At 41.7% G+C, this 18742-nt stretch overlaps 1 protein-coding gene across 1 annotated transcript in view; it reads left to right on the top strand.

The window, feature by feature from the left end:
* The first annotated feature begins 668 nt into the window (after positions 1–668).
* The window catches only part of fndc3a (fibronectin type III domain containing 3A), a 149472-nt gene continuing 131398 nt past the window's right edge, over positions 669–18742 (top strand). The window contains exons 1-2 of the mRNA XM_080731679.1: positions 669–1327; positions 12217–12360. Of these exons, the coding sequence (XP_080587805.1) occupies positions 12250–12360 (111 nt within the window). The 5' untranslated portion in view covers positions 669–1327; positions 12217–12249. The remainder of the gene's footprint in view (positions 1328–12216; positions 12361–18742) is intronic.

Genomic DNA, 18742 nt, shown 5'->3' with positions numbered 1-18742 from the left:
TACTAATTCATCAGTCAATCAATCAATCAATCAATCAATCAATCAATTGGGGTCCTTTGATCTTTGGCCCTCAAAACATAGGTCTACACTTGACACCTTATTTGAGGGGGACTTTGACAACCACGCGCACACGTGCGCGCACACACACACACACACACACACACACACACACACACACACACACACACACACACACACACACACACACACACACACACACATTGATTGATTGATTGAAGACTTTATTAGAAGTTTGCATAGGAAAAGGTACAGTACAAGGTCAACTAAAAGGAGATCCTAGAAAAGCACTTGGCTTATTTCCACAGGAAACCATTGAAGTATTTCATATAACCATAGCATATAACACACGCACGCACGCGCGCACGCACGCACGCACGCACACACACACACACACACACACACACACACACACACACACACACACACACACACACACACACACACACACACACACACACACACACACACACACACACACACACACACACACACACACACACAGAGCCTTTGGAAGCTAGAAGACGTCATGCATTCATTGCTGCTGCTGGTAGTGGTGGTGAATGATGGTGTGTAGCGCGCATGCGCAAGGATTTCCTGTAAGTGATGGCGACCATCCAGCCTTTTATACCATAGACATCATACTAGTGGAGCAGCAGCAAGCAAAAAGGGGCTTGTTGTTGTTGATGGCTGGAATCTAAACATACAAACAAAAAAAGCCTTTAGCTTTTTATTTCCGAAGTCATTTTTTAGCCTCCCTCGGTTCGTTGTTTGTTGCACGGTTTGCAAGAAAGGAAGGATCCGAGAAGAACTAATATCAAGACTCACTCACTCACAGCAGCAGCACGGTTCAAGAAGAAGGAAGAGCCCGGAGCAGACAGACTGGAGATACAGAGGAGGAAAGAGAAGAGAAGCTCCCATCTCAGCTGCGTTGGTTTATATACCAACTATTAAGCTAGGTTAGCATTAGGCTATTTAGCTACAATAATGTCCCTCCTCCTCCTCCTCCTCCCCTTCGTTGACTTGGCTGGGGTTTTACACTAGCAGCTTCCTCTGCCTGTGTGGCTAAAGAAGAAGCTCCAAGCTAAAGCTATAGTAGCTATAACTTGTAAGGCTATATAGGCTGACTGACTGTCCATATCTGTGCGGTGCTGAAACTGTCTGCAGGACAGGACTGGACTGTGTGTGTCTGCTTTTATCTGCGGTGGATAAGAGCTCTCCTCTCCGGGTGGAAAAGAAAGAAAGCTCCGCAGGAGGGCACTGAGGGCAGGCGGGCTCTGCTGACTGCTGCCGCCGACACACTGACCAGGTAAGCGGGCTGGGTGTCTGTCTGTGTGCCCTAACCCCACCACCACGGTGGTGGTGGTGGTGGTAATATGGTGGAATGCTAAAACACCGAACACACGGTCCGTCTGAAGGGGAATTAAACTTGTTTTGCTAGCGTCAACTTTGGCTAATTGGGATGTAACGTCAGCTATATTGTTTTTTAGGTACAGTTTTTCCTCAAACGTTCACATTTCAAGGTCTCCCCTTAACTCGGACAGTGTACAAACGGGTCCATTTGGTTCCATTTGTATGCTGTTAGAGTTACAGACTTGTATGGGTCAACTTGGACCCCCATAAAGGAACTCACAGAGTCTCTGGAATCCACTTTGAGAACCTCTGTTTTAGGACATTATAACACACACACACACACACACACACACACACACACACACACACACACACACACACACACACACACACACACACAGTAAACATTAGTGAGGAGGAGGACTGTGTCTACCTACAGTGTATGAGCAACTAAATGCCATATGGGACAACAGAACAGAACATGGTGGTGGCTGCAGTTCTCTCTCATATAGTCAAATAACCCAATTCACTCCAGATCTGAATATGGATCATAATCACAACTGTGGATGATGGACGGTTGTTGTTGCACCCAAGAAAGCCAGGCAGGATCGAGGTTCACTAGTTTAGCCAGAGCGGCCAGCTAACAATTTAGCCAGGCCCATATGATCATCATCATCATCCATCATCGTCATCATCATCATCATCATCACAATCACAATCACAATCACACAGGGAAAGATTCTGAAGTATGGGTGGGCGATATGGAAAAATACAATATCACTATTTTTCCAAGCTCTTATCAAGATACACAATCTTATCACGATTCTAGAGATGTTACCGATCAATCGGCAATGGATCGGATCGGGCCGATCAAAGCGTGATCGGCGATAATCGGTGGTTTAGATCAAAAGGTAAATTCACCGATCCGGATTCGATCGGTGCATCCGATCAACCAGCCGTTCAGTATGCCCACTTGAGGCCATTTTGGGGTATTGATTTCCACAGTGCTGAAGGAATAATTAGTTACTGCTATGATAATAAATACATAGTAATGCTGGTAGATAACTATAAGGCAAATATATAAATGAATTCATGAGTGAATTAATTAATTAAAGTTAAAACATTAACATTTAGAAAATAAAAATAATATATAAATAATAACTTGATCGGATCGGTGATTGATCGGTATCGGGTGATCAAACTTTTGTGATCGGTGCTCGGTGATCGGTTCCAAAAAACCTGATCGGACCATCGATTCTTTTTCATGTTGGCTTTTATGGTTATTTCTCAAGTTACTTAACAGTACAACCACCTACAAGGTAACAACAACTAAAAGAAACAGGCGTAAAAGAACATTTAGACTGGTGGTCCTCAAAGTGGGGTCCAGGGACTCTCTGGGTTCCTTTTGGGAGGTCTAAATTGATTCTTAGAAGAATGTAAATCTGACAGTATACAAATGAAACCAAATGTACCCTTATGGGTCCCTTACGGGTCCATTTGGTTTCATTGGTATACTGTCAGAGTTAAGGGAGACCTTGACATTTTAAAGTTTGAGAACTATTGATTTAGACCAAAATTTAAAGTTTAAATGCATTCTGCAATGAATCTCTGTATTAACAATTCAACAGGATTTTTTACAAGGCTCCCTCATTGTATCACAATACATATACGATACCTCTGAAAATAATATCATGGAGACATTGTATCGTCTCAACGATATTCATCACCATATCGCCCACCCCTGTTCTGAACTTCTGAAGTCAACATATTTTGGGGTTTGTATTAATGACTAATGACAGCAGTCATTGGAAAGAATTTCTCCACATTTGCTAGGTCTCTTTACAGGGTTGATGATGATGATTGATGGATTGAACACTTTGCACAACAATGAAGCATTGAATTTTAAATCCTTAATTATTATCATCACCATCATGTCCGTACGGCTGTTCCAACTCGTGACACTTGACAGTGTAAACATGTTGTCTAGTTGTCCGTATACCCTGGTGTGATTCGGTCCCAGGTGTCCCCGAGCTCCTGCCTGCAAAGCGAAACATGTAACTGCAAAACAGTTGGTTTCAGGTTACTGGGCTGCAATCTAAGTTGACAGTCAAATCTGTGACCTGAGTTGACAGTCAGAGCAAAAACAGATGTGGCGCTAATTTGGATAGATAATATTTTGCTTGTCTCACGGAAGCAAAAGTACGCCAGTGTTGAGTGACTTCTCATTCATCCACAGTAGACTTTACTTTACTTTACTTTATTTGTTTATTTAGACGGGACAATGCATATTAATGAACACTACATGAATGCAATGTAAATAAGCCGGAATTAGCAAGAATGCTAAATTTCATCCGTAGTCCCCACATGAAGACAAAACAATACATACCACAAACAGTAACCCTACATTAGGAGAGGGCGCCTAAGAACATACATACAAATACTATTTTTCCTGAACCAAGAGAAAAAACAAAAACAAAACAACACATATTACTAACAGTACCCTACATTAAAAAAGGATAATTAAAAAAATACGTACATGGCATGAGCTGTACTCTTAGAACTATACATGGTCACAGGTTTGATTGTCAACTAACCATTTTTTTAGATTGAACTTGAAGGATGGAAATGACAAACAGTCTCTTATTGTTAGAGGTAGGTCATTCCAGACAGGAATAGACAGGGAGGGAGGGGGCGGGGATTTATGATTATGAGTATTGATTGATTCGTATTGCTACCCTTGGGCATGTATTTTGATCATTGGGGAGATGGCACTCACGCGGCCACTGTAGACGATTACAGGTGATTCAAAGGTGGACTATGCAATTCATATTTAATACATTTACTTTTTATTTATATTACGCACCGCCGGAAACCTGTGGAAACTCGCGTCCACAGGAACCTTGTCATCGTTTAGAGTATAATCCTGAAATCCTCCACCTTCTGTTTCGTCTACCCCAGGGGTCAAAGGTGTGACCCCACTCCCTTTGCCCCTATACTTGACAGACAGCGTTAATACTGTCCACTGCCTAACCGTTAAACAATAACGGTTTAGGGCTGCAACTGCAAGTCGACTATAATTGTCTTAGCAGTTATTCTATCGAATACGTTTTTTGAATTGTAGAATAACAAAAAAAAAAATCAGATCTATGAGCTTGCATCGAATCATGACTCGTGAACTTACAGATGAGCTGTTTCCACTATATTTGAAATCTTTGGAATTTCTGTTTGAACTTTTCACCTATAATGACACGCCCAAGATATGTATAGATTATTAAGCAATCATTTTACAAAATCGATTATTGTTATTGTTATTATTATTTTGAATAATGGATTAAATCTATTACATTTTGCACCCCTATACATGTGTGTGACTTGTAGGTAGAGCTGTCACAATTATTACATAATCATCTAATCGCAATTATTTGACATAATCACAATTATTTTGTCATAATCGTCAATCGTTTCCATGTTGAAAAATTATTATATTTTCAAACATTTTCAAAAATAGTGGAAATAGCAGATCTACAAGCTCACAACGCATCGCGACGCGTTGTGAACTAGTAGATCGTCTATTTCCACTATCAATGTTCTTTTTCAAGTATAAAGTTGTCAAATATGTAAGAAATTTCTTTGTATATTTAGGTCATGCGTCATATGTGCCATGTGCAACTTCAAAGCCTAAAAGCCAAACAGGAATGTAATTGTCAATGACAGAAACACAATTAGCTCGTCAACCGCAATTATTTGAGTGACAATTCGTCGCGTAAAATGTCATAGCCTAATGCCAGGCGAAGCAGCCTGTCACCACCACCACCCTCCTGTAAAGCCAGTCAGGCCGTAATAACATGGCTAATCTCTTGCTGCACTTCTACTCTGCTGCAGCAGTAGCTCTCCTGAATCCACTTCCTTGACCATCACAGCGCTGCAAACTGACTTTGTTTAAAGCTTAAGCAGGAGGGGGAGTGGCCAAAGCCAACAGATAAGCCAGATCACTGCCAAGGTTTAAGAGGCGCATGCGCCACAGGGTAATTAAGTTCAAGGACATATGTTTTGTTTCCCCCGCTTTGCTCCTTTGGACTCGTTGGGTTTCCATGATGAAAAAAAAAAAAAAAAAAGAGGTCCCACAGAGAGTTTCTCTTGAGCAGTGGTGTAATTAAGTACAGTAACTAAGTAAATTACTCAAGTACTGCACATAGGCACCTTTATTTTACTTGAGTATTTCCAATTCTCAGTGCTTTTACTTCTGCTCCACTACACCTCAAATATTGGCAAATATTTAACTTTTTAGTCCACTACAATTATTAGAAAACTGTAGTTACTGGTTACTTTATAGATTTGGATTATTATTACAAAACGTACATTCATCACTTCAGCCCTGTTTAAACTTCATTTGAAAATAGCCGATCTACACATACAGTACACACAAATAGCCGATCACCAGTGCTTAATATGTTTATTTTTTACCTTTTGTGATGCCTTTTGAAACGGGACATTCTGCATAATCAGTACTTCTACTTTTGGTACTTTAAGTATATTTTGAACGATGCCAATACTTTTGTACTTTGACTCAAGTAACTTTTGATTACCGGACTTTACTTGAGTATTTCTACAGTACATTGCAGTATTGTTTACTTAGAGGACTACTTTGTTACCACTAGGGTTCATATTTTAGATTGTAATTAGAGAAAAGAAAAGATGAGTGTTAAAATGTTTTGATTTAAAGCTTTCTATCGTTTTTAGCGATGTTGGCATGCGTACAAGTAGCTAACACAATACAGGGGTTGACACTAAGGTCTCAGAGGCACTTGCCCGTCGGGCAAGTACAGGTCATGTTCTACTTGCCCTCAGGTCATGGCCACTTGCCCTCATAATTGTAAAATCGTAAAAATTTGAATTACCGTTCATTTTAACGTATTTGTTACCTTCGACTTGCAGTGATGTTGCTAGATTTTCAATATAATGGGTCACGGGACCCACAGGTGGTCATTCAAATAGGTCCCAGAAAAAAATGATGGGTCCCCAATAAAATGTTTTTGAGAGTTGTGAGCTTGTAGATCATCTATTTTCCAAAATTTGCCTCTTTCTTATATTATTTTACAATTTGGCTAGTGTTTGTTTTTATAGTATAGTTTGATTACTTTTGATGCAGCAATGGTATTTTTTTTTCTTTTCTTTATTTATTAAAAAGGTTTTAAGTCCATAAATTATTACTTCGTTGTCATCTAGGGACCCCACCGAAATCATTTGGGGACCTCTGGGGGGGGGGGGGGGGGTCTCGACCCACAGGTTGACTCACTTGACTGAAGTGGAAGGGAGAAGCGAATGTAGTTGTAGTAGATGAATGAAAGTGGAGCAGAGATATTTTAAAGTGTTTATTGCTCTGGTGTTTTCTTTTTACAAACTGGGATTCTCTTCGAATGCTTTATGCTTGTGTCGCAACGTGAACAATCTGAAAACAACGTTGCGCGTCGGTGCGGCTCTTGGCTCGCTCCGATGCCGACTACAGTGTGCGGTTCGCGGCTAGCTTTTCTGCATGGCTCGCTTCAAAGAGAGGCGGCCACGGCACGTCGCGACAGACACTCTTTGGAGAGAGGATTAATCCTGCAAACGTATTCACATTTGCACGAATGAAACACACTGATGTATACCTAGTTGCAGCTGTGTGAGCATCGTGTCTTCATCATAATGTGATCTTGTAGATTAGCTGTTTTCGACGGAGGCACGGAGCACGTACGTGTTTGCGTGTGGGGGGACTGGGGAGGAGGGATGGACTGAGAGGGGAGAGATAGAGAGATAGACGGAGCAGCACTCTTGTCCTGTTCAAGTTTCTAAAGACAGATAATCTCATTATATTACTCAAAATGTGTGCTTGCCCGGTCGGGCAACCTGCAAGCTTTGCCCAACCATTTTATTTGCTTGCCCCGGGCAGTCGGGCAAGCGTTAGCGTCAACCCCTGCAATAAGCCCGTTCCCAATATGCACCGCAATCTTTCATGAGCAGATGTGACTTATGGGGGCTACTAGTAGTGTTACTGTAAATAGTAATAAAGAAATCGGTGGCTTAGTGTGTCTAAAAAGACATATTCAGCCACTTGTACGAATGTACGCATTACCCCACCCACCGAAATCAAAATCTCTAAAATGGCTAAAACGATAGAAAGCAGTAAATGAAAACATTTTAACATTCATCTTTTCTTTTCTCTAATCTAAAATATGAACCCTTGTTGTAAAACCAAGCTGCTTATCTGCAGCGTCGCCCTCCCTCCCTCCCTCCCTCCCTCCCCACACACGCTCCCCCTCTCCTCCGGATCTGCACCCACAGCCAACACTATGCTTGACTTGAGCTTCTGTGTAATCCTACAGCTCCACGTGTGCTTGGAACGAATAAAGCACGGAGTTGTCAGTCACTCCAGCTAACCTTTTGAGACGTACGTGTGTAATACACCCCAAATACTGCCTGTGTTATTGACTGAAAACTCTGGCTGGCATTATATTGACTAAAAGGTTATTTTTTACGCCTCGACTTCAACATTCGAAGGAATATACGTATCACAGTACTTGTTGGGTTACGATTGTATCACAATATCTGTACTGTGATGCGATATAAATTGCGATAGCCTATATTGTAATTGCGACCGTCAGGTCGCATTTACTATCAAAACCTCCACTGTCTGTCCGTCAGTCCGTCCGTCCGTCCGTCCGTCCGTCCGTCCGTCCGTCCGTCCGTCCGTCCGTCCGTCAGTCTGTCTGTCTGTCACGTCACACTTTTGCCCTGCTCATATAATATCTCCGCAACCGTTGCCCCGATCCATGCCAACATTTGCACACATACTCCTTGCCTGCCAAACCACAACCTCCACCCATCAATTCACACATGACCCTCTTCTAGTGCCACCATGAGGCCGATTCTTGCACAACACATTTTTGGACATAGCTCCTACAATTTTTGCCCTAAAATCACACAAATCGGTACACAGTATGTCTACTCTCATGTCATCAACATGGATCTGTCTGATATAGCGCCACCATCAGGCTGATTTTTTAAAACACATTTTGGACACTGCTCCTACAGATTTTGCCCTAAAATCACGCAAATCGGCACACAGTATGTCTACACTCGTCTCATCAATACGGATCTGTCCCATATAGCACAACCATCAGGCCGATTTCTTCAAACACATTTTTGGACACTACTCCTACACATTTTGCCCTAAAATCACATTGCGACCTGACGGTCGCTTATCTCCCGATTAGGGAGTCTTACTGGTATATATTGAGATAAATCACTAGAAGGCGAACTAGCTATAGTACGGCCACATCTAGAAGAGAGGATTGTCATGACGGGATTTCTACCATTGATTGGTTTCTATGCATGGGAACAGAGTTTCCATTTTTTCTCAAAGTAACACTATACAGCCTGGAGTATCCATAGAGCATTGGGAAATAAAATATTGTGATATATTGCAATATCCATCATATTGCCCATCTCTAGTCAGAAGCACTTTTTTCATCAGTTCAATATTTGTGAAACCCACCCACAGACGTAAAGGGTGTTCAATAGCAGTGATTTATTAAAAACATGTAAAAGTTGAAAAGTCTGCTTTCTGAATTCTGCCCGACAGCAACGATATACTGTATTTATATGTTAATTATCCAAAGACCACGTTTCTGTTACCCGATCAATCGGAAAAGTAATCGATAGAATAATTGCTAAGACGATAATTGATAGTTACAGCGACATTAACGCAGTCGTGGTTATTGTAACCAAAATTATAGATTATATCTGGTTTTCAGCATGAGGTATCAATACATTGCCCTGCTTAGGGATGGGACGATATGAACATTTCATATCACGATTATTGTGACCAAAGAAATTGCAATTTACGATACCAGTAAGACTCCCTAATCGGGAGATAAGCGACTGTCAGGTCACATGTACTGTATACACCACGGGCCGTGGAGTGGAGCAGTAGCTTGTAGATCGGCTACTTTTGACTATTTTCCTATATTTTTTTCCCGGCGGCGCGGGGGTCCGCGGGGTTGGGATAATCAAAATATCACCAACATCCATTATCCTGGGGCGGAACATTTGCCAAAAAATATCAGATCTACAAGATATTGATTGATTGTAGATCGTCTTTTTTTTTGGCAAAGAGATTTGGTATAAAAAAATACTGTATCAAGTACGTATATTAAAAGTACGATTTACCAATAGAGGGTTTAAATAGTACTGGATATGCAGCTTGGCAAATAAAAGGTGAATCGATCCCAGTGCATGATGGAGGACGATTTCACAATAAATTTAATCTCCACGATACGGTTATCGTGAGTGTTTTTTTATCACGATAAACGATAATATCACTTATCGTCCCATCCCTAGTTTCATCATGATGTATCGATATATTGCCCTGCTGCTCTTCTGAAAATGATTTCTATTCCCTCTTGTCTCCTGTCATACAGTACTCTGCCTTATTTCCTCTTTGCACACAAAGAATGATTGAAAATCTATTTTCAGTTGACTGAGGTGTTTCCAGGCAAATGTGCTAGAGTTGCTCACTACTGACTGACAGGCATTTTACATTTCCTTTTCCTCCAACTACTTCAGGACAAAGTTTCTGGACATAATTTTAGCCGGGGAGCTAGAAAATGTAAGGAGAAATATAATGTCATTTTTACTTTGTTAAAACTTGTTTTAAATTGGTATGTATGCTGAGGTAGCTACAAAATTAAGCGGACTCTTTTAGTGGAGCAGGATTTTTTAGATGCAATTTCTCAGAATGAATAGGGAAGGATTTTACACATGTAAAAACGTTTAAAACCCAGTGAGCCTAATTTATTTTAACCCTTTCCAAGCCACGGGGAGCCCCTTAATGTTAAAACCGTAATATATCGGACATCTGAGCAAGGAGTCTCAGCCGCGCCGTACTTTCCCGGACTTTGTCATTAAAACCGGAATAAATGATTTTGATCCGAAAATCGGCGATCGTCTAACCTTCCCTAGTCACCGCTCGTCCATCGGTGGCTCGTGGCTGCTCTGACATGAAACAGAAGTGACTCTCATGGCCTTTCCTTCTTCAGCCTTCCTTCCTCCCACCCACTTGTTGTTTAGACGATAGCACTAGCAGAGCTGGAGTGCTAGGTGCTAGGCTATCCAAAGTGGTCACATCGACTGTTCAGTCACTCATGGACTATATGCATGGATCGTTATGCGCGCGGATCGCGCACACGAAACGCACAGGGAGATCGATGCTCGGCCAAAACCACCACTCTATCCCAACGGAGATCGAGAAAATCACGGTGAGCTAATGACCTGGGAAAAAAAAGAAATAAAAAAAACGGTGCGGTCCAAGAAGGAGGGGTGGCGGGCTCATGTTTATAAACATAATATTATGTCTCAGATCACAATACAATAATAGAAATTTCACGGCTAATCTACCAACCACCATTCTATTTTGTCTGGCAAACTGTTAATAACAGCCCCCATCCCCCCCCCCCCCCACCCCTGAAAAAAAGGAGAAAAAAGGAAAGAAAGAAAGCAAACTAAAAGCTTTCCAGTGCTTAATTAAACTTTGGCACATATGGATTTCCAATAGAGACATTTTTCATGGAAGCCCACTGTGCTACTTTCCGACTGCTGTCTTTTAGGGATTGCTCTGTGCCCATGTGGAGCCAAATCATGTGTTTGTTTGCTCTGCAGTTCATTATCTATTTATTTGTTGCACCATGCAAAATGAGTACTCCCAGAATAGAATGAGTACAATGGGTAAACTGAGAGCTAAATCCTAATTTAGACTCTTGTTACGAGCTGTTGTCGCACACCGAACATAGCCGATCTACAAGCTCATAACGCGTGGCTGGCTGCATGGTACGGTTTGAGCTTGTAGATCTGCTGTTTTCGGTGCATGACCCTGACCGTGCGCAACAACACATGTACAGTATCTTCTGTATATCAAGGCCTGTTTAACCCGTGGCCATCCTTGGGTGAATCGGGTCATTTTCGGGAAGGCTGGTAGCTCAATAAGCCTAATGGCAGAGGTTGAGAAGTAACATTCAACCTTTACGAATGCTCATATATACAGGTAGCTCATTATGATTTTATAGTGCAGTGGAATAAATGACTGTAATAATCATGAAATCATGAAACTGTAGCATATCCTCCTCAGACTGCCAGTAAGACTCCCTAATCGGGAGATAAGCGACCGTCAGGTCGCATGTATGTTGTCTGCAAAAAGCAACCTCATGGTGGCACTAGAAGAGGGGCATGTGAGAAATCACGGGCGGAGGTTGTGGCCTACCAGCCAAGGAGTGTGTGTGCAAAGTTTGGCGTGGCAGGGGCAACGGTGCCGGAGATAAGTGTCTGCAAAAAGCAACCTCATGGTGGCGCTAGAAGAGGGGCATGTGAGAAATCAGGGGCGGAGGTCGTGGTTTGCCAGCCAAGGAGTGTGTGCAAAGTCTGGCATGAATAGGGGCAACGGTGGCGGAGATAAGATTAGGGCCAAAAGTGTGACGTGACATGACGTGGCGTGACGTGACGTGACGGACAGACGGTAGAGCTTTTCATAGTAACTTGCGGTCGCAATAATTCATCAAAGCATACAAAATACATCAAGAGCTATGATCATTGCATGATTGCATCGCCGGTTGGTTGGAATGAAAAGCTGCACACCCTCGGCCCTACAAGGCACATTTGGACACCTGTGGCCTAGCTGATTTCTATGTTATTTTAACCCCAAGGCCTAATGACGGACAACGTGCCGGCACACCTCCTCTTATTCACGACACTTGTGTACCACAGGCCTTTTAGCATTGACCGTTCTGTTGATAATCTCTACATGTGTCCTTGCAGGAGTACCTCTTCAGTGGTGTGAATGAGGGAAACATGGCAGACCACACGCCACCTCTGGAGTCCGGCCAGCTTCTCAGCCCTGAACTCCCTCTCCTGGCCTCCCCACCGCCCCCAGCCATGGTCAACGGAGAGGGCCCCCAACAGGTAAGGCTCGACCCATTGATTTCACCCGGGGTCCCTGCTTTTGGCTCGTGTCCAGGGATGCCACGATTATGACATTTTACATGACGATTTTTTGTCACTCAAATAATTGCTATTAACGATTTAATCGTGTTTCTGTCGTTGACAATTACATTTCTGTTTGGCTTGTAGGCTTTGAAGTTGCCCATGGCAGATATGACACATAACCTAAATATACAAAGAAATAACTTACATATTTGACAACTTTCACAAAAACGGAAAACAGCCGATCTTCAAGCTCACAGCGCCAGCTATACTTGTATAAAATTGGGTCTTAGTTGGTTAAAACTATTTTTTTTCCTCTTCACTACACTACGAATAACTAAAGTTGTCAAATAATTGTAGTGGAGTAAAAGTATATTTTTTTGCCTCTTGCTGTAGAAGTAAAAGTATTGAAAATAGGAAATACTCCAGTAAAGTAAAAGTACCTCAAAATTGTACAGTATTTGAATTTCTTTTTCTTTTTTTCCCCAATTTGAATCTGTCTGGAGTTGTGCAAAAAATATCTTTGAACTTTGATTTAGGGCAGACACATATGTTGAATTTATTTTGTACTCAAAGGGTGAAACCACATAATATTTCCAAAGCACAGTTTGGCAGTTTTCCCTGTAAGTTTTCACACCGGTGCAGATGCTAAGTCTGAACTGGATGGGACGATACGCGATATTATCGTTTATCGTGATAAAAAACACTCACGATAATCGTATCGTGGAGATTTAATTTATCGTGATATCGTCCTCCACCACTTAAACCCTCAATAATTGGTAAAATTATAATATACATACTTGATACAGTCTTTTTTTCACTCTATCAAAGGTCTTTGCCAAAAAAGCGTTGTGAGCTTGTAGATCTGCTATTTTTTGGCAAATGTTCCGCCCCAGGATAATTTATTTTGTCACAATAATCGTGATATGACATTTTCATATTGTCATATCCCTAGTCTGAACATGAACATGTTGACATTGAGAGGTGTCTGGCAGACAGACAGGGGATAATTTATACTTTGACACATGACTGTCAGTGTTGTTGCGACTGCAGGTTCGCATTAGTGTGAAAACTTGCAGCAATTGCTCTTGCCTGTAATGCTTTTACTCTTGCCTGTAATGCTGTAACCTGTTACTCTTGCCTGTAATACTTGCCTGTGACGGCACTCACACACAGACACAATCTGTCTCGTTTGCCCTGCTCTACACTGATTGCACTCAGCTGAGACCCCTACACACACACACACACACACACACACACACACACACACACACACACACACACACACACACACACACACAATCTGTCTCATTTGCGCTGCTCCCCTGCACAGATTGCACTCAGCTGTGACCCCTGCCTGGGTCCGGGGTCAATACAGCCCTAGTCTCTGTGTGTGTTTGTGTGTGTGTGTGTGTACATTGCCAGATTTACACTGATTCTTTTTGAGCGGTGGTAGACCGCTCCATAGCATGGCCGTGTGTGTATCCGTGTATGTATCCGTGTATGTATGTGTGTATGTAGCCTGAACTACCACTCAGTGACCAGAGAGGGTGCTCTTGAGTCTAGTCTGAGCATCAACTGCAATATTCTCTCTCTCTCTCTCTCACACACACACACACACGCACACACACACGCACGCACACACACACACACACACACACACACACACACACACACACACACACACAACCACCGCTCAGTTCACACGGGTGTGATTTTTTTATTCTGTTTCCCCATGCCCTGCGGTCGCTTCTCGCCCTTAAGGCGTCTTACTTGTTTTAGTCATATAGTCTTTTGAATAGTTTAGTTCCATTTAGTTGTAGTCATATTATAGTCATCTAAATATTATAGTTGTTAGTTTAGTTTTAGTCAAATTTAATTCATTTTATCATACTAAAATGTTTTTTTGCCGTCCTTGATGGCATCGTAATGCCAGATTTTACACTTGGTTGCATGCTGAAAATAGCCATCTACAAGCACACAACATGTCGCGCTGCATCTTTAATCTTGATTAAAGATGCATTAGAAAGCAAATGCACAGTCACATTGCATTGAAAGTAGGCGTGCACAATTAATCAAACATAATCAGAAATCATTCGTTTTAGGTTTCACAATTATATAATCGTGATAATTGCCAATTAATTCATGACAATTATTGTGTCAGCTGTCAGCAGCTTGCTCTCTCATGTCTTCACCATTACATCAGAATCAATAAGTTGTCTCTGCAATCAGGCTCACAGAGGAACAATAAAATCTGTGAGGCAATTACATGCGACAGTGTTTGACCGAAGACGTGACACTGAGAAGCATAATGAGCGACAAAGGCATCATTACATTTTCTCGTGTTTCTCATGTAATCGTGATTACATTATTCCGCAAATAATTTTTGCCGTATCTGAATATTGTCCACCCTGTTTGTAGGTCTAGATCTAGGTTTCTTTAAGTGGGTGCCCCCTGGAATACTTATACTATTTGGAATGTATCAATATGAAGACCACAAGAAAGCTCTTAGGCTTGTTTGCATTGCGGTGCCTTTGAATTCATACAACTTTAAAGAGGTGCCATAGTTTTGTTCTGCTTTGTATGTGTGTATGAAGTTAACGTTGCTCTAATAGACCCCCAGGTGTGGTTTTATGCAAATATGTCTTCCGTGGGCATTCCACATTTTTGCAGGCATAGCAGGAGAACAAATTTAACCCTTTGTTTGAGCCACATCTGGGTTGGACGTCATTTGTGGAGCTGCCTCTGGTGTTGTAACTGTGTAGCCCACATCCTTGACGTTTTGGAGGTATTTTGACAGTTACATACAGGAGGTATCATAGTGGTGTAGTGTATCAGGCACTATTGCAAGATGCTGTACTCTTGTCAGCTACCATGAGCCATCCCACACTTTCAAAATGATCAGGGGTAAGGTGAGCCCAGGATGGAAGGTTAATCAGTTTATTTTGGGCTGTTTGGAGCCTTGTTTTTAGGGCCTTTGAGGCGCTGTGATGCCATACATGCACTCCATAGTCAAACAAGGGTTGAATGAGTGCTCTTGCTAGAGTTTAACCACTTATACGTAGTAAAACAAACCTGAGTTGCATTGTACTTGGTGTGACCTTTTTCAGCCTACGGTACAACAACGTATCTTCACCAAAAATAGCAATAGTTCGGCTATTTTTTGTGCGGTTTCCAATTTCCATAGGCAACACACTATTGTAGTAGTCTGACTTTCTTCTTGATCAATCTCGAAAAATCTGATTGTGTAAAAGTGCATTTTCTTGGAACTTTCGTATAGTTTTTGAAACTTTCATAATGTTCTAGATAAATTGCACGTTCAGTGAATTGTTCCAACCCTTTTTTGAATTTTATCCATATTTCAAAATATTACAATATTACATGAGACAGCTCAAAACAAGGATTTATAATAGAGAAATGTCAACCTTCTGAAGTCAGAGTTGATTCAAGTCCAGTGGGAAGTTTCCGCAGTCAGTTATGATTTGGGGTGCTAGGGCATCTGCAATGCTTTTTTTGCACAATATTCTTTTTTTTTTTAGATTGATCTGTAGAGTAACCCCAAAAGTTTGCTGGACTACCTGTCGCACAGTTTGGTGGCACACACTCGAGTCATATGTCAAATTGACCGGCATCATCGGGAATCGTGTGCTTGCATTTCGCTAAAGAGATACGTTGTATACCAATTCCCTCTCCCCCTGACTCGCGTTTAACCCATTTAGGCCTAGAATTATTGAATGCTTTAACCAGTGAAAAATAGCAGATATACAAGCTCACAGCGCGGCACCGAGTGCCGTGCTGCGAGCTTGTAGATCTGCTATTTTTGAAAAAGTCGTGAAAATGTGTGCAAATCTTTGAATATATGTATTTTCAAAGCGAACGTTTGTAACAAAAATTTTGCTTCTGGGTGGTCCCTGTAACTAAATATTTTGAGATGGGGGTCCGTGGCCAAATATGAAAAGGTTTGAGAACCACTGACATAGTAGTCTCTCAAGAACAGTCGAACTGAGCTCCAGTTAAGTGAAAAGGACCTTTTCTTTGACGATGGCTAAGCCAGATTGCTGACATAGAAAACATAGGTTTTTAAAAAAAACCTTAAAAGGATTCAAAAGACACTTATAGAATCAGGTCAAAATTCTAATTTCCGCAGTCAGTATAGTTTAATTTATATTAATTTATTCGTGAATACATTTTCCCCATTGACTTGAATGGGAAAATGACATGGCAATTTCAGAGAATTGCATCTTTCTAGTTGCTGAATGTTCCGCCCAGAAAAGGGATGCTGGGGTTTAAGTGGTGGTTAAACACGTATACAAGTTATTTTCCATCTCTCCTAATGGAAACGGATATTCTCTCAAGTTCTTCCCGTGACATACTGTATCTTTTAGGGGGAAACATTTTCATATTTGACATAAATGTAAGGTACTGTAAAGTAACAATGTAATTCAGGGGTGCCGTGGATGAAAACATTAAAGGAGCTATAGTCAACTTTTTCTTGAAAAACGGGCGCTAAAATAAAAAATATCTTATAAAAAAGAATGATAAAATAATCATTTTGGCCATTGTCAGACTGACTTTGTTTATATCCCTTATCAATCCATAGAAGAGGGATATAAACAAAGTCAGTCTGACAATGGCCAAAATGATTATTTTATCATTATTTTACGCTTTTTGTGGTAATTTTTCTAATAGAAACACATATATGATGCTTAATCTTTTTTATAAAATATTTTCGAAACATTTTTATTTTAGCGTCCCGTTTTTCAAGAAAAAGTTGACTATAGCTCCTTTAATTTACAGGGGTGCCATGAGACAAGATTGTTTGAGAACCACTGGTCTAGATTGCTAGTGCCGGGGTGATGTGTAGTCGTGCCAGTATAAATGAGCCCACCTCTGGGGGAATTACACGTGAAACCCGATGCCTTTTGGTGGCCTGTCTGCTTCAGGTGTGAACTAGTAGAAATGCTCGGCGCCTCCGGAGAGTTGCCAGAGTGTAACTCTGTACCGAGAGCAACCCGGCGCATCATCATGGGATGCTCTGTCCGCTTGACCGCCTCTGCAAAGCAGATTTGAGGTGACAGGTGCTTGTTGACTATCAGCCCTCACTCTGTCTGTGGTTTTTGTCCTGATACTAGCTGTCAACCGTCTTGAGTTAAAGATAGAAGGTGATGCCTCCCCGTTCATCTCCCTTCGGTATCTGGCTGAGATTGAGTGGCCATGACAAGCCTGGGTGATTTCCCTGTCATTTTGACGCTCATCACTTTGATTTGCTTAAGTGTCCGTGACTGCCTGGGGCTGCCTGGGAGGGGTGGGGGAACGGTGCGGCGTCCCACAGTGGGGGGGAGTGTCTTTTTCCACCAATTCCCTCTCCCCCTGACTCGCGTTTAACCCATTTAGGCCTAGAATTATTGAATGCTTTAACCAGCGAAAAATAGCAGATATACAAGCTCACAGTGCGACACCGAGTGCTGCGTTGCGAGCTTGTAGATCTGCTATTTTTGAAAAAGTCGTGAAAATGTGTGCAAATCTTTGAATATATGTATTTTCAAAGCGAACTGAAATTTTGCTTCTGGGTGGTCCCTGGAACTAAATATTTTCAGATGCGGGTCCGTGGCCAAATAAATATCATTTTGGGGTCCTTCACATGAAAAAGTTTGAGCACCACTGACATAGTAGTCTCTCAAGAACAGACTAACTGAGCTCCAGTTGAAGTGAAAAGGACCTTTTCTTTGACGATGGCTGGCCAGATTTCTGACATGGAAACATAGGTTTTTTCCAAAAAACCTTAGAAGGATTCAAAAGACACTTATAGAATCGGGTCAAAATTCTAATTTTCACGATTTTTTCAAAAATAGCAGATCTACAAGCTCGCAGTGCGGCACTCGGTGCCGCGCTGTGAGCTTGTATATCTGCTGTTTTTCAATAGTTAAAGCATAAAATAACGATACACAATAATTTGTACCCGTTCTAAATGGGTTTAAACAGATAAGGCTCTCACTAATGTTAGCATTGCCACAACAAACATGGTTCTCCGACTGCCTTGTCACCTTGCTCCACACTAGTGGAAATACCCCGCCTCCGAATGGCCTTTGTTCGTCCATGTAGAGATCAAATTGTGCCTGTTGTGTTGCTCTGTGACGGCGGCTGGTGTTCCTGCATGGAATTTTAGAAACCTTATCATCATCTCGCCGCTGTGGTCACGGGACACCCCCCCCCCCCCCCCCCCCCCCCACCACCACCACCTACATAAATGATCTGCATTTCTACAGGGCCTTCAAGGTGCTTAAAGGGGAAGACCACCCATTTTCAATATTGAAATATGTCATTAATATACCTTAGAGGAGTTGTGTGGAAATAAAATAAA

The sequence above is a fragment of the Nannobrachium achirus genome (assembly GCF_963921795.1).
Source record: "Nannobrachium achirus genome assembly, chromosome: 8".
In the NCBI taxonomy this organism is placed as follows: domain Eukaryota; kingdom Metazoa; phylum Chordata; class Actinopteri; order Myctophiformes; family Myctophidae; genus Nannobrachium; species Nannobrachium achirus.
This window is presented reverse-complemented; position numbering and strand designations above follow the sequence as displayed.